Source organism: Ictalurus furcatus, chromosome 8 (genome assembly GCF_023375685.1).
Source record: "Ictalurus furcatus strain D&B chromosome 8, Billie_1.0, whole genome shotgun sequence".
Taxonomy (NCBI): Eukaryota; Metazoa; Chordata; class Actinopteri; order Siluriformes; family Ictaluridae; genus Ictalurus; species Ictalurus furcatus.
The window spans coordinates 11,052,106-11,067,801 of record NC_071262.1 but is presented as its reverse complement, the minus strand read 5'-3'; the positions used below and the strand labels follow the sequence as shown (position 1 = coordinate 11,067,801).

Sequence of the window (15,696 nt, the reverse complement as noted above, 5' to 3'; positions counted from 1 at the left end):
CAGGGTGTACCCTGCCTTGTGCCCGATGCTTCCTGGGATAGGCTCCAGGTTCCCCTGTGACCCCGAAGAGGATAAGCGGTATAGAAGATCGATGGATGAAGAAAATTAAATGTATTACATTATTAAAATTATTCAATTGAAATTATTAATGTACTGAAAAAATGGATTTTGTTGCTTTAAAATAAAATGCTAATAAAATGTGTGGGAGTCCAGAATACACTCAGAGGCATTGCTAGAAATGTACAGTGTAATGAAATCCAATATTAATGTGCAACGCTAGCAATTTCAGCCTTAATGTCAATAACGGTTTGGCTGCATTCTTAATGAATTATCTCATGCACAAATATGTGTTTCTTCTTGTTCAAGTGTCCTTAAATGCTCCATGATTAAATGTAAACTCTTGGGCTATACATAACTAATGCAAATGTTATGTGATGGGGTGATTTTCACAGATGCACATGGATTCCTGAGCCCAGGATACTGATGAAGAAGAGACCTTTGAGGTTTGACCGATGCCTAGTAGTGCTGACACAGCGAGGTACGAGGTCCCTTTCCAGAACCTTCAAACTGACCCTCCTTTTGCAGTGAAATGAACTTCCAACCTCAATCCGGACAGCAGAATCTGTCACTATCTTCAAAAAAAATGGCTAAAACCCCACCTCTTCTAACCCCTAACTTGTCTCCTTGTCAAAAAAATAAAAATAAAACCTGCACCTACTCTGGCTCTTACACCTCTACTCTGTGTACCTTGCTCCTCTGGCACTCAATTAAAAACAATCTTGTATGGTAGCACTACTTGTATTGTTCTCTGCTTGATACATTGCTCTGGTGGTATTTAATTATAATCTGCTAAATGAATAAATGTAAATGATTGGAATGAGTACTTTGATTGTATAGGCCTAAGTAAAATATAAACCACACAAATCAATACTTAAGTGTAGTAACAAAGTACAGCTTACTTTTTTTTTAACATACTGTAGCACACAGTTCAAAAACTTATTTATCATACTTTACCTCATGGCCAACATTACCTGAATCCACCCCATATATTTCCACTAAAGCCATTCTAGTTACATTGCTTGAATGAATTTCATTTTACATGAAATAAATCATGAATGGGCACCAAAACGTGCCCATTCATGAGTGAGCGCGTGCGGAGGTGAATGACCCTTATACATGAATGAGGTTGTGCGTCAGGGAACAAAAATAAATAAATAAACCTAAATATATATATTTTTTGAATGTTCTGTTCTCTTCCACGGCGGGGCAGCGTTTCTACACATTGACAGAGTCACGGCATTAAGAGAGAATTGAACTCGCCGCCCGAATTATCAAATGCGAATTCTCTCCAAAGCTATAAAAAAGTGCGCGCGCGCGCACGTGCTGCCTCGCGACTGACGCGCCGCACGCGACGAGGCTTATTCCCGGTCTTTTTACGCAACCCAAAGTATAGACTACTCGAAAAGTTTTGCAATGTCGCGAACACCTGTGAGTGATGCCGAGGACTGAAAAGTGTGGTTTAAAATGAACACAAATGGCAGCATATTATCGAACATTTCCTCGCTGCCCCCTCACGAGCTCACACTCAGCCGTCCTCCGTGGCTTTCCTGCACTCTGGGGAGCGTGCTCATCTTCACCATCGTGGTCGACATACTGGGCAACCTGCTGGTTATTATCTCCGTGTACAGGAATAAGAAGCTCAGAAACGCAGGTAAGCCTCTTCATCAAGGGTGCCCACATTTCCAAACATCACTCTCTCTCACACACACACAGCACCACACGCTCACACAGCATTCTTCACGCGCAACTTGCATGCATGACAATCCAGAATTCGCATATATTTTACAAAAATACAACAAATGCACTCTAAATATTGTCTATAGTCATTTTTAAAAATTATTATTATTTTTTTTTAAATGTTTTGTTTAAATGAAGTACTATATTTACAGTACAAGTATCCTTGGTGAGTTTTAATACATCAATTCAGCATTGAATTTGCTTAATTGAATTAAATATAGCACATCAAAACAATTATATCCAAAAGTAAGTCATCTGAAAGACAAATTTGTGCTCATGTGAACCTGTATATTTAATTCAGGTGGAAATGATGCACACATTTGAACTAAGTCAATTCACTGCATTGCTGGATTCACATTACTCTTGAAGGGTATCCTGTTTAGTGCTTGATTTTTTTACTCTGATTAGTACATACCAGACACAAAGTAACGGGAGATTAAGAGTAGGATCAGAGAGTATAAAAGAGACCGTTAATATTCCTTGTTTATATGAGGAAGTGATGGAATTCACCCATCACTTGGTAAGTTTGGTAAGTGGTGAAGCTGTGATCAGCGGTCTCTGACAGTGCCACTTTTAATATTAAAGGTGCCTTTCGTACCAAAGACTTACCAAAGAACAGGCAGTCATTTGCAAGACACAGGATTCATGTGATAGCCATATCAATTTATTTATATGCTCGATATATGTTTCTATATATCCAAAATTCAGTAAAGCAAATATACATTGTATTTATCATACATTAAAAATGTAGGCTGCTTTATATCCCAAGTACAATGAAAGACCTTTTATTAACAAAGAAAGACATTCGATTTTAAATATAACAGACAATAAATGTGACGGAAACACTAGGAAGCAACTGCCTAGTGTTGCTCCTTTTGTACTTTCATTTACGTCAAGGATTTTTTTATTGTCACATTTCATTTTGTTCTGTTGTATTGTTTCGGAAAGACAACCCACGGCTTAGAGGCTTCAGGTAATTGGCTCAATATCAAACAGAACTGAAATAGCCAGTTACTCTCCCACAAGTGGACAGAGTGCTTATCGCCAGTGACATACTGTCCCATATGCCACTATCATCTGCCAGTATGGAGAACACCGTATGCTGGTACTGGACTGTAAAACTTATTAGCACAAAGGTAAACCTTCAGAACACATATCACTTAAATTAAATTTTGGCTGTAATGTTTATTATTTTCCTTACATGAGTTGAGTGGGTGTGTAAGTGAGAGAGTGAGAGGAGCAGAGCGGAATCATTCCCACTCAAAACTGATGCCACTGAAAATGTACTTAATGCATGAATGATATCTTAGTGTGTTGTTTACCATGGAGTGTAGTTTATGTCTAGACATAACCTACAGATGAAACAGAATTATCAGAATAATTGCATTTCTGTGTTAGTGCACAAAGGGAACCTTTTTTGGAATGCATTCTGCAGTGTGACCTCCCACTGGGTGCAGTGCAATGCCTACTCTGATTAGTGGGTCACGGTTAACCCACTAATTGTTCTATTACCCTCCTAAGATGTAATTCATTATGCTCCTCTCTATTGAGGAGATGTCTCATGGCCTAATGTATAGTTGTCTGACCCACTGATAATTTGTAATGGCGTTCCCGTTTCAAATAATCATACCACATGTTCCATGCAGGCCATAAAGTACAGTCATACACACAGAGACACATACCCATGCATGTTTGACATGCAAAAACACACAGACACATGATGTACTGTGCATTTTTCTTCAGTTGTGGAACACAACAGTTTTCCCTCTCCCTCGACACAGATATACCAATTCAACCAGAAAGACTCAATCCCCTGTGACATCACTGTCTGTTTGGATTATTCAGAGCAAGTACTCCCCCCTGGCCTGTAGCACTGATTTAAACACACTCAGCATTCCCTGCAGCACCCTACAGCCAATATAACTCAGTAGTTAAATATGAGGTTCATCACTATAGAAGGCTTTGTGTGTTGGCAGATTGTAGAACGTATGCTGTCCTGGATTAAGTCTAATGTTTTTTTTCAAAGAAATTTGCTTTGGTAATTATTTTTGAAACTCTCTGGCACACTGTATTTCTCTTACTCTTGTTCTCTCACTGTTTTATTCTCACTTAATGGCTCTGACATGGCTTGTAAGCCCGAGGCAGTTTTATTAAGTGAAGCTCATTGTTCATTCAAGGGGAACTCTTTGCAGCACATTATGCAGTCTGTATTACAGAAGGAAAACTTTCTTTAGTGGACTTCACTTAGTTGGGATAAGAGTCAGAATATTCCCTTGTGTACACTTTATTCCAAATGACACTGATTACTTCATTTGGGTAGTGAGCCAATTAGTGCAGATATTTGTGATCCTTCTGATCATTTAATAAGTGTAGCATAACTGTATTAAAATGCAAGCAAATAATTCATTGTATAAGAAGCACCATTGTTCACTGTGGGTTCATGCTGTGTTAAATTGTATAAAAAGAAGATATAGTTCATGTTCCTGTCCTCATTTCTTCCTATACTGCCCTGTGGCTTGCCTTTGGCTTTCTTTCATAGTAAAAGAAAAAAAAAAAACCTCTTGCTGAAGTCAACTCATACATTGTGGTTCTGTGCACGGAGATATTCTGCTCTGTTGGGGTGATGCTTGTTAACATCTTGTAGTCTATCTTATGGGAAAAGGTCCTGACTCTGCTAGAAAGTGCTAAGACTAAGGACCAAGGAACTTTTTCTTGCTGAACCCAGCACATGCATTCCAGAGCTCATATGGTACATTTTCCAGAGGCTGGTTTAAATTTGCCAGAGATTTGAGATGCTAGAAAAGACAAGAGTTGAAATGATGGCCAAAATAAGTAGACATGCAAAAGCTCGTCCTTCTATATACAGTAAGATCTTTTTGGTGAAGCCATCTTGAAACCAGTTGCTATAAAAGTTGGCTAAAAATGAAATATCGTTAAGAATGTTTCTCTGTCAGTTCACATTGACTGAAATATACAGTTGGGGGACAGTATTGGGTCCACTGGCTGTCACCAAAACTGAAGCTGGTGTCGCAATGCTTTCCCGATCCCAAGCAAATTTGAAATCAGAGTTAAAATAAATTGGTATTCAGATATGAATGAGTTTTTAAAAAGTCCATCTTGCAATATCAATAATAAAAAAGCAAAACGGTCAAAAGCAGCTTATAATGTCTTTTAAATGTGACTGTCAGTAAAAACTTGTCAGTGTTCAGACTAAATTCTGAAAACAAAATTCTGGTTTTGACCACAATTAAGTTTTTCTTCAAATAATACACTTAGAAATCTTTACATTAATAAGGCATGAGTGTATTTTGCCAAAACAATGTGGAATTTTTAAAAATTTGTTATTTTATAACCTTGCCTTGTGGTCTTCCTGCAAATATCACTTTGGGTAAGAAGTCAATTTAATAAACAGAAGTTGAAAACAGTGAGACTGCCAAAAGATATCTAAAACCTTGCTAGCCAAGTGTGCTTTTTTCCTGAATTGATTATGGATTTGGAGAGATACGTGCCATAGTGAAACATAATTCATTTTGTGATCAGATAGTGACTGTCCAAATGCACCTTCTTCATCCAAACAGAACACTTACACACACTGTACACACTACAGAAGCTCTAAGTGGCCATGCATTATTAATATTTTCTTTCTCGTTTTCTCGTGATCTCGACATAACAAAAAGTTATTTTCTCGTAATCTCGACTTAATTTTCTCATGATCTTGAATTTTTCTGTGTACTTGACATCTATCGTCCCGAAGTCAATGGGGTTTTTGAATGGGTTTTTGGTTAAATGCCTGGAATAAGGTCTGTGGTTAACACAAGCTCCAGATATGTTCACATTTTATACTATGACATAAAATACATCAGTAATACCCCACTTAGGATTTTTTAAAAAGCTTGTACATGTCTTGAAGAAGGCAGTTGCTAGCAAGTGGCGAAATGGGACTACAGAGGTTGTCCGGGACATTAAACGTCATCACGCCGAACAGGAAAACTGATCTACTACAGTACAGCCTCGTTGTGTTTATACTCACACGCTTGCAAACGCTCGCTTAGGACGTCATTTATTAGGCACTGAAAGACTGAGGGGGCGCTAGAGAGTCCATACGGCATTACCAGATATTCATAGTAGCCTGAGGTGGTACTGAACCCCGTCTTCCACTCATCTCCCTCTCTGATCCGGACCAGGTTGTATGCACTGCGGAGGTCCAGTTTAGTGAAGATAGTGGCAGCACGGAGTTGTTCTAGGGCGACCAGTACTAACGGGAGAGGGTAGCGATACTTGATACACCACTGATTAAGACCCCTGTAGTCGATGCATGGCCTGAGCCCTCCTCCCTTCTTGTCCACAAAGAAAAATCCTGTGGAGGCGGGGGATGTAGACAGTCTGATGTAACCCTACTGCAGTGACTCCTGAATGTACTCCTCCATAGCTCTCTGCTCAGTCTGTGACAATGGATACACCCTTCCTCGGGGTGGCATAGTTCCTGGAAGCAGATCTATGGCAGATTCGTAGGGCCGATGAGGTGGTAATCCACTAGCCCTTTCCTTGCTAAATGCCTCCCTGATGTCCTGATATTCGGGTGGAATGTGGACTGTAGCAGTTTTATCCGGGCTTTCGATCCGCTAGGGCCATCACTGGTGTCTGTACGCAATGTCTTATGCATTGGGTGGACCAGTGCGTGATCTCTTTGTTAGTCCATGAAGTACCTGGGTTGTGTTGTTCCAGCCAGGGGAGGCCTAGAATCACTGGATGTCTGGCGGACACTGTGACGTAAAACACTATGCTCTCCTGATGGAACGCGCTGGTATGGAGGATGAGTGGTTCTGTACAATGAGAGACGAACCCCTTCCCAATAGGGGCTCCATCGATGGCGTGGATCTTACGGGATTGAATGAGTGGGCGAACAGGGATGTTGTACTGCTGTATGGTGTTCTGATCAATGAAATTCCCCGCCGCTCCTGAGTAAATCAGCGCTTCTACGGTACAGGACAACCCTGAGTATTCCACTACGCCAGGTAACACAAATGCAGGTTGAAATGCGATCTGGGATGAAGGACCCAAACTCACCCCTGGCTGATGTGGTTTAGCCGTTCCACTATCTCCTAGGTCGCGACGCTGCTTGAGAGGCCATTGTCTGATGAGATGCCTCTCCTCATTGTTGAGTTGCGCACGCCCAAGCTGCATGGGTTCAGCAGGGAGACTTTGCACGGCAACAGCAGCCTCGCTATGTACTGGGTGGCAGCTCTGTAGCAGGCAAACTAGGCGGATAGCCAGGTTAATGAGTGAATCGAGGATGAGTTGGTCATCGCAACAGGCCAGCTCTGTCATTATATCCGGGTTCAATCCCAGGCGAAACATAGTCTTAATAGCTGGCTCGTTCCATCCACTCCTGGCCGAGACAGTGCGAAACTCTAAGGCATAATCCGCGATTCAGCGTGCACCTTGCTTTAGGGTTAGCAGCTCCTCCCCTGTCTCCCCGTTATCCGGAGAGTGATCAAAGACCATCCGAAAGCGATACGTCAGCTGTTCCAGGGAGGTGATGGTGCTGCTTCCCTGCTCCGAATAAGCCATGGCCCAGAGTAAAGCTCACCTGGTCAACAGCTCCATGAAGTGGGTAATTCTCCAACTCTCCGGCATCCCTGGGTAGCTCGAGAAAAACAGGGAGCACTGGAGGAGAAAACCCCGACAGCGTGCCAGATCCCCGGCATATTTCTCTGACACCGGTATTGGAGGAAACTGCGCAGGTGTCAGTGCAGCGACCGGCACGGTTTGAACTAACCTAGCCACCTGCGCAGTCAGGTTGGCTAGCTGCTGGTTCTGCTTGCTAATCATTCTACCGTGGCCTTCAATGGCTTGACACCACAGCGGATCACCCGCTGCTTCCATAGGAAGGCGAAGTAATCTGTCATGTACAGGTGGAGACGGAAGCAGTCGTGGGTGACAGAAACCAGGCAGAATAATCCAAAGGGGAAAGACAAAGTTTGTAGTTGATAAACAGGCAAGGGTCAGGCGATCAGGCAAACAAAAAAACGAGGCTAGGTAGAAATCAAGGTCGGGGATGGAAACACTGGTCAAAAGTAACTTTGTAAACGTACAAGAAAAAGGCTTAGAGAATGGCAGAGAAACAACTCAACTGAATATTACTTAGCAAAGTCTCTTCGCTTCCAAAGTCTCTCTTATGCTGAGGTGTGAGTGTGTTTGTAATGGGATGCAGGTGTGTGTGATTAGAACTCCGGGGAAGGCGAGCGCATGAGTGTGTGGGAAGTGTAGTCCTCAGGGGCCATGTTTGTAGTTAGCGGTGCCTCCTGGGAAACTGAGTCGTGGCTGGACTGAGATATGACAAACAGCTAGTGTGATTACATGCTCTGTATCAGATTATACAATCCAGAAATTTACTGCAGTTTGCTTACGTCATAAATGGGGTCAGAAAAAACTGAAACATTGGACACTGGACTGTATATGTAGCTGCCCCCTGAAAATCGCGTAATCCTATGCTGTCCTCCTACTGATTTTAGGCAAGCAGCGGTCACACTGCTACATCTGAAATTTTTTTGAAAAAACTGTGCAACCTGCTATAACTATATCATCAGCTGACTTTTATCTCAATAGCATTATTTTGGATGCTGGTGAGCATGTCGCATTTTGCATCCTAAGACCTCAGTTCTCAACTCATGACTAAAGAATTCTTTTACGATGTGTAATTTTTGTCTGTGACAGCAAAATATGGCTAAAAAACTATATAGTGTAAACCTGGCTTTAGATAAGCATCTGAAATGTGAAAAACACAGGGGTAACTTAATAGTGACATTCTAGGACTGATAGTTTTACTGTCATGACCATGATATATGCAGTGGTGGCTTGATGGTTAAGGCTGAGTTACTGATTGGAAGGTCGGGGGTTCAAGCCCCAGCACTGCCACTCTTGAACCCTTGAGCAAGGCCCTTAACCCTCTCTGCTCCAGGGGCACCGTATCATGGCTGACCCTGTGCTCTGACCCCAACTTCCTAACATGCTGGAATTTCACTGTGCATTTGTATCAATAAAGACTCATTATCATATTAATCAATGCCATTGCTAGTGGAGTGTAGTCCAGTGTCCAGATGTATTGAGTCAAGTGCATTAAAGAGCATTAACATGTAGAGTTTGTTTTACCCAATAGGATTGAACTCATTGAGATGTGTTTGTATTATGTATGTCTCCCAGGTTATTATTATTAGAGTATAGAGTACTCTTAATCTATAAACTGTGTTAAATAAGAACCTAATGTTGTTCATTTTGTGTTCTATTAAGTTAATAAAGATGTGAAATTCTACATCATCTTAGCTCACACTGTCAAGAAATTTGATTGAAGATGTGTTTTAGATTGTTCTTTGTACCATGGAACAGATATTTAGATTATTGTTTTTCTCAAACCAGATGATGTTGCACAAATTCAAGTATCTTGGTAATATTAATGCCAAAATTCAGAACTACAACCCCAATTCCAAAAAAGTTGGGATGCTGTGTAAAATGTAAATAAAAACAGAATGCAGTGATTTGCATTTGAATCTCAGAAACCCTCATATTATTCACAATTGAACATAAAAAACATATCAAATGTTTAAACTGAGGAAATGTGCCATTTTAAGAAAAGTAATAAAGTAATTTTGAAATTGATGGCCGCAACATGTCTCAAAAAAGTTGGGACGGGGCAAAAGGTTGGAAAAGTAAATGTTACTAAAACATTTAAATTCTAAGCAACTGTTGTAAGAGCACAAAGCTACAAACACTCCACCATCCTCAGCCCCCACACACACGATATAGTAGTCGGCTCTTCTTCTTTCTGTTTATGGACGTGACTGAACCACACAAAGACGAATGAGATCAAACTGACATTTCCCGCAAAATCTAACCCGACTGCTCAAATTATAAATAGTTATTTTAAGCTTACCGTTGCAATTTGGGGAAGGTAAGGATTGAATGCTTTTTATGTACTTGCTCAATAATTGATTTTTGTTCATTTTTAACCCAAAATAATTAAATACTGCAGCTTTAAAATTTAGCATTGGGGCCAAAAAGCCATTATAACACATTTGAGTGTTGCACTCAAGTGTAAAAGATAAAAGTGACAGTATAATGTTAGGTGACTAACTAGAATTGTTCAGAATTAAGTCCTAATCATATTTAACCTTTTTTTTAACAACTTCGATTTAAATATTAAGATGTGGCAGTTTTCTTAGTGTCCCATTTATGCTAAAACTATATGATATACGGTATATTGAACTTAAATGTTGATCTGTGTTATGCTGGAAAATGTCTGATTTTTGCAGGTTTTGCAAGTGCTATAAAATTGCTGAATTTTCAGTTTTAAAAAGCTGCAAATGTAGCATAATTTTGACCAAATTTAGGAAACTACAATTGGCATCTATGCAGTCTTTTCCCAATCCATCTTAAATAACAGTGTCTTTAACGGTCCATACAGGATTCGCAGATTTCGCTTCCAAAAATGCTTGAATTTTTTGCGGTTTTAAAAAAAAAAAATTGTGCTTTTTTCGCAGTGATGTTTGTTGGTAAATGAGACCTTTGGCCGAATGTGTGTTGTGATGATGTCACATGACGCGTCTTGGCCCACATATGTGGAAAATCTGCTGTAATTTTGAAAAATGCCAAGCTCCTCCAAATATTGGAGATTGCAATATTAGAATAGCGGAGTTCACTTGATTTTGCGTTAATTTATGCGATTGCAAAGTCGCAAAATCCTGGAGGGACTGCTTTAAGAAAGAAAGGAACTTGTTATTTGTGTGGAAATTGGTGGCATCATACAAGAGTGTAATTCAGTTCCAAAAAGACACTGTAGCAGTTTACAATTACTAATGGCCAGGGTCAAGTCTTTGCCTTATACACTACTTACATTATGCTTTTTAAAACAGTTCATAGTCAAGTAACAGACATTAGATGTGCTTAGTCACTCCTTCACAAGATGGAGATGATGTTCACAGAAAGGGTCCAGGGGCACACTGAGGACCTTTTGGCTGTTCTAGGCTGTTCATCCCTCTGGCTGAAGAGAGAACACATCAGCCCAAAAGCAGAAGTGCTTCAGAAATCAGAGAATAATTTTGAGCCACAGTTCTGTTCATCTGCTCTAATGATGGCTTCTAGCATCAATCTAAATCCACTAAGACATGAATGCATATACATAAAAATTTACCATACCAGGAATCATACTATCTATTCTGCCAGGGTTTATTTTTTATATATGAACAAGCCTTCGGTTAAAACACCAAAACTCAATGCTTTAAAACCCAGCATATAAAAATATTTTTTCTTCCTGTCCAAAGAAAGCCACATGGGGACCTTGAAATAGTGAAAAAAAACCATGAATGATATTTTGAAGTACTTGAACGCTTGTGTTCCCCCTGTGCCTCCCGGCAATAAGATGCCGCACGCAGAGGACAGAGTCACACAGGCTTAGTGCTAATGAGGGAAGACAGATGGGAGAAAGGGTTCCATGTCACTATTGCTCAGGTCATGCTACATGCATCTCAGTCTTGCATGTAGCACATCTGAGCTAACTGATTGATGCAAAAAATATGGGGATTTTAAGGGGATTTAAAATGAGTTCAAATTGTTGAATATATTTTAAGTGCAGTGAGAGTGAAAAACAGAAAGAGCACCGCTATGTTACTAAATGAACCATATCACCACTCTCTCCTGAGACGGGCCCCAAAGTTCAGAATGTTCCTCAAAGGAGAACGAAACATCACATGACAAAAGCAGGTGCAACCCAAATGCTTTTAATAGAGAAAGCAGCTGACAGACTTTGGAAAGGTATGACTTAATTAAAAGTGGTGAAGGTCATTCTATTAAAATACATTGGCATCATTGATGAAAAAGACATCTGTAACAAGTCTTAACCTTGGGTTTTGAAAGACATCAGGCAGAAAGCAAAATTTTTTGCTAGCTTTTTGTGGCTCATATAGTCATAATTTATATCCATCTTTTTGTCTCTTTTCCTTCTTTTCTCTCTTCTGTTTTTTTATTCACTTTTAAAAAAAAAAAAAGTTTTTCCTTGTGCCCTGCGATGGATTGGCACCCTGTCCAGGGTGTACCCCGCCTTGTGCCCGATGCTCCCTGGGATAGGCTCCAGGTTTCCCCGTGACCCTGAAAAAGATAAGCAGTATAGAAGATGGATGGATGGATGGATGGATGTTTTTCCTTTTAAAATTCCAACCAACATTTTTCTGTGTTTCCTTTTACGTCCTTAGTTAGGTTTTGCATTATTAAGTGGTCTTTATGACCACAAGGTAAAGTAAATTTAAAAAAATGTATAACTGTGCTGTCTTATGGTGGCTTAGCAGTTAGCACGTTTGCCTCGCACATCTGGGGTTGGGTAGTTCGATTCCATTGTAGTAAAACAGGTCGACATCAGATTGTATGCAAATCTAATCTGATGTCAAAACTATCAGGCTTTCTGCAACTTTTCAAGCTATTCTCTTCTCTTATATAATAAAATGTTTACCTTTGTGCTGATGCTTTGGAAAATATTAAAAGTCTGTTTAAATGTATTGTATGTATTGTATTCTATTTTGCTGTTTTACTGTATATTTCACTTTGTTTCCGCAAATAGTTCATAGTCAAAATGATTTCTCATTCTTATGTGAATGACAAATCCGGCCTGAAATTACACTATATTTGTTTTGCAGGGAACATATTTGTGGTGAGCCTGGCAGTAGCAGACCTAGTGGTGGCAGTTTATCCCTACCCACTGGTGCTGATGTCTATTTTCAACAATGGATGGAACCTGGGCTTTGTACATTGCCAAATCAGTGGCTTTCTGATGGGATTAAGTGTCATTGGGTCCATATTTAACATCACTGGCATTGCTATAAACCGGTACTGTTACATTTGTCACAGCCTCAAGTATGACAAGCTCTACAGTGACAAAAACTCCCTGTGTTATGTGATCCTAATCTGGATCCTGACCGTTGTCGCTATAGTGCCGAACTTCTTCGTGGGCTCGCTGCAGTATGACCCCCGGGTGTACTCATGCACGTTCGCGCAGTCAGCCAGTTCAGCCTATACCATTGCCGTGGTCTTCTTCCACTTCATCCTTCCCATATTGGTCGTCACATATTGCTACCTGAGGATCTGGATTCTGGTCATACAAGTGCGAAGACGCGTCAAGCCCGATTTCCGAACCAAGCTTACGCCACATACCGTGAGGAATTTTGTCACCATGTTTGTAGTGTTCGTGCTTTTTGCCATATGCTGGGCACCGCTCAACTTTATCGGCCTGGCTGTTGCTGTGAACCCTGAGCGGGTAGCGCCTCTCATCCCGGAGTGGCTCTTTGTATTCAGTTATTTCATGGCCTACTTTAACAGCTGCCTTAATGCCATTGTCTATGGACTGCTCAATCAGAACTTTAGACAGGAGTACAAAAAAATCATCATCTCATTTTGCACTGCTAGGATGTTCTACGCAGACAGCTCTAACAATGCTGTTGACAGGATAAAAAGCAAGCCGTCAGCTTTAATGTCAAACAACAACCAAGTCAAAGTTGACTCAGTGTAAAGACTTAAAGGGTTGAGCCACTGGGAGAAAGAAATACTCCAAATACCCATCTGGACCCCTTGGGACTGTAAATGGTATTATATAGTAATAAACATATAAACAATGTATTGAGACATACAGGGTGTATGAGTTTTCTTTACCAGTTTCTTTTTAAATGGTGCACTGCAAATATCCTATCTCATGTTTACATTTCAGAATGGGGAAGGATATATTTATTTATTGTGACAGTTTGATATTCTGTTGATATTCTAAGGCTATCAGTCTTGTGCCCAAATGTCATCTCAGAGTAACAAAAAAAAAGAAAGAAAAAATATTTGATTTAACATTTGACGTTTCATAACTTTGAATTGGATGCCTTCCTGTCTCTGCTCACAGTCTTTAAAGCTCTTGTCTATACCACATGAAAACCCATTTTTAAGCCTTAGTGCTTACCAAATAATTGTTGTTTGACACTAAATGTTTGTTCAAACATACAACAGTCAGCAATATTATGTGATTTTTTTGAACACAAATTGATGGATTGGTGAACAAATTGCACATGCTTTGTTTTTCATTGGGAACTTATTTCTATAATCTTGTTGTATGTACCATAGTATTCAGGGTGACTCAGAAATGTCATATGACACCACAATACTGTAACACTCTAGTGGAACCATCCATCCACAAACCTTTCTTCTAAACAACAAACTCAATCTGGTAGCCATTTCACCAAAAATGACAACAGTACTGTAAAGAAAAGAAAAATGTAAAGACAAATGCTGCCAGTATGTGTTTGTAACATTGTTTAACGTTAATTTTTTTTTATCGCCCTGTATATGAATAACAGCGCTTAAATAAACTAAAGCTTGATGATAAGGTAAAAGTGCTGGAAATATTTATCATGGAAGACTGAAAAGATAAATCAATCTTTTCAGGTCACATGGAGAATTCCTATTATTAAAATAAACATGGTGATAATTATATGTTTTTATTTGTGCATGCTCCAAGTTCTTTGTGCAAAGCTGCATTATTGTGCTTCAAATTTGACACACCACTTTATTATTTACAGTGTAAAGCAGCATGACTGAACATATTTGTTTGTCTGTCTTTGAGCTGTCAAATGTGAAGTGTCAAATGTTTACTGAGATAATTTGAAGTTCAATGTACAGCTGCCTTCGAACAAAGCCACACGGTATTCATTTTCATATTCTCACTAGCATAATTAGAAGATTAAGTTCAAATAACACTGTGAATGTTGGATTCTAATTACAATATACTGAATTTATGATGAATATGCCTTTCTTGTATATTGTCATATTCTCATAAACTGCAATCTGGTGTTGCCTTTTTTAAAATTATTTTTTTAAATCCAAGTCTATTTTGGCAGACAAGAAAACCTTTCAAATGGCTTGGATCATCTGAGCAGAAACAGATTTGTGGGCTAAATTATGTGCTCTACAGATTTTCTTATTGCAATTCTGCCTCCTGTAGGTTGCCTTGAGAAATTTCCAGTTTGCCGGATACCCATCAGCAATAGAATCAGATGTGGAGCTAGGTTTCTATCCATGCACGATTCTTTCATAGAATGATTCAGCCTGTGCATCCTGGCCATACACAGTGTACAATCCCTGAGCTATTTTAAATTCAAGTTGCTGTGTCCATGCCCACAGATGGTTGTTTCTATGCTTAGAGCTGAATGTGTCTCTAAATCTGTGGAAGCTGAAGTAAATGCATTTTGTGTTTGAACAGCTATGATAAATAATCCTGTTACCTTTCAATGCCTACCCATCCGGCCTTTTTTCCTTTGGGCAGATCATATCTATTATCTCTTCACCGTCTTAAATATGCTGGCCTAATTAAATAAGGTCTAAGTCGCTGAGCTGCAGGTAGCCACCCCGTACACGAAAGAGCAAAAAATCTTTTTAAATACTGCTATAACACTGTAACAAACAAACCTCTGTGCCCCAGAGATTAACATTAACTTCAGGCCTGCGAGCATGGATAAGAAAAACATCCACTTTCCTGTCTAAAGCAATGAGAAATTGGTGGTCAAGTCTACAGGTAAATTCAGTTCAGAGCTTCATGCTCAAGTGTAACAGAGACATAAAGTTTTTGGTCCCATCAACTGAATGGGTCACTTAATAAGTGCATAAGTCACTCAGTTCGGGACATCCTGGCATTCAGCACACAAGAAGTCTTTGTGGAAAACCTCTGGTCGCAGTCCTTCGCGCAAGATGTGGAGAAATCTGTCAAAGCTTGTACTGTCTGTGCCCTGTCTCACACCACATGACAACTACCTTTAGGTCTCCTAGAACCTCTACCCATCCCACATCACCCATGGTTTCATATTACCATAGATTTCATCACTG

General features: G+C 39.8%; 1 protein-coding gene across 2 annotated transcripts in view; it reads left to right on the top strand.

Moving 5' to 3' along the window:
• The window catches only part of mtnr1ab (melatonin receptor 1A b), a 13,801-nt gene extending 453 nt beyond the window's left edge, over positions 1 to 13,348 (top strand). Inside the window, exons 1-3 of one of the 2 annotated variants that reach the window (XM_053630728.1) lie at positions 1 to 111; positions 453 to 1,711; positions 12,480 to 13,348. The exon at positions 1 to 111 is cut by the window's left edge and continues 453 nt beyond it. In XM_053630728.1, the coding sequence (XP_053486703.1) occupies positions 1,525 to 1,711; positions 12,480 to 13,348 (1,056 nt within the window). In that variant the 5' untranslated portion in view covers positions 1 to 111; positions 453 to 1,524. Of the gene's footprint in view, positions 112 to 425; positions 1,712 to 12,479 lie in introns of those variants that run through there. The other variant, XM_053630729.1, reaches the window with a different exon arrangement.
• The last annotated feature ends 2,348 nt before the right edge of the window (positions 13,349 to 15,696 follow it).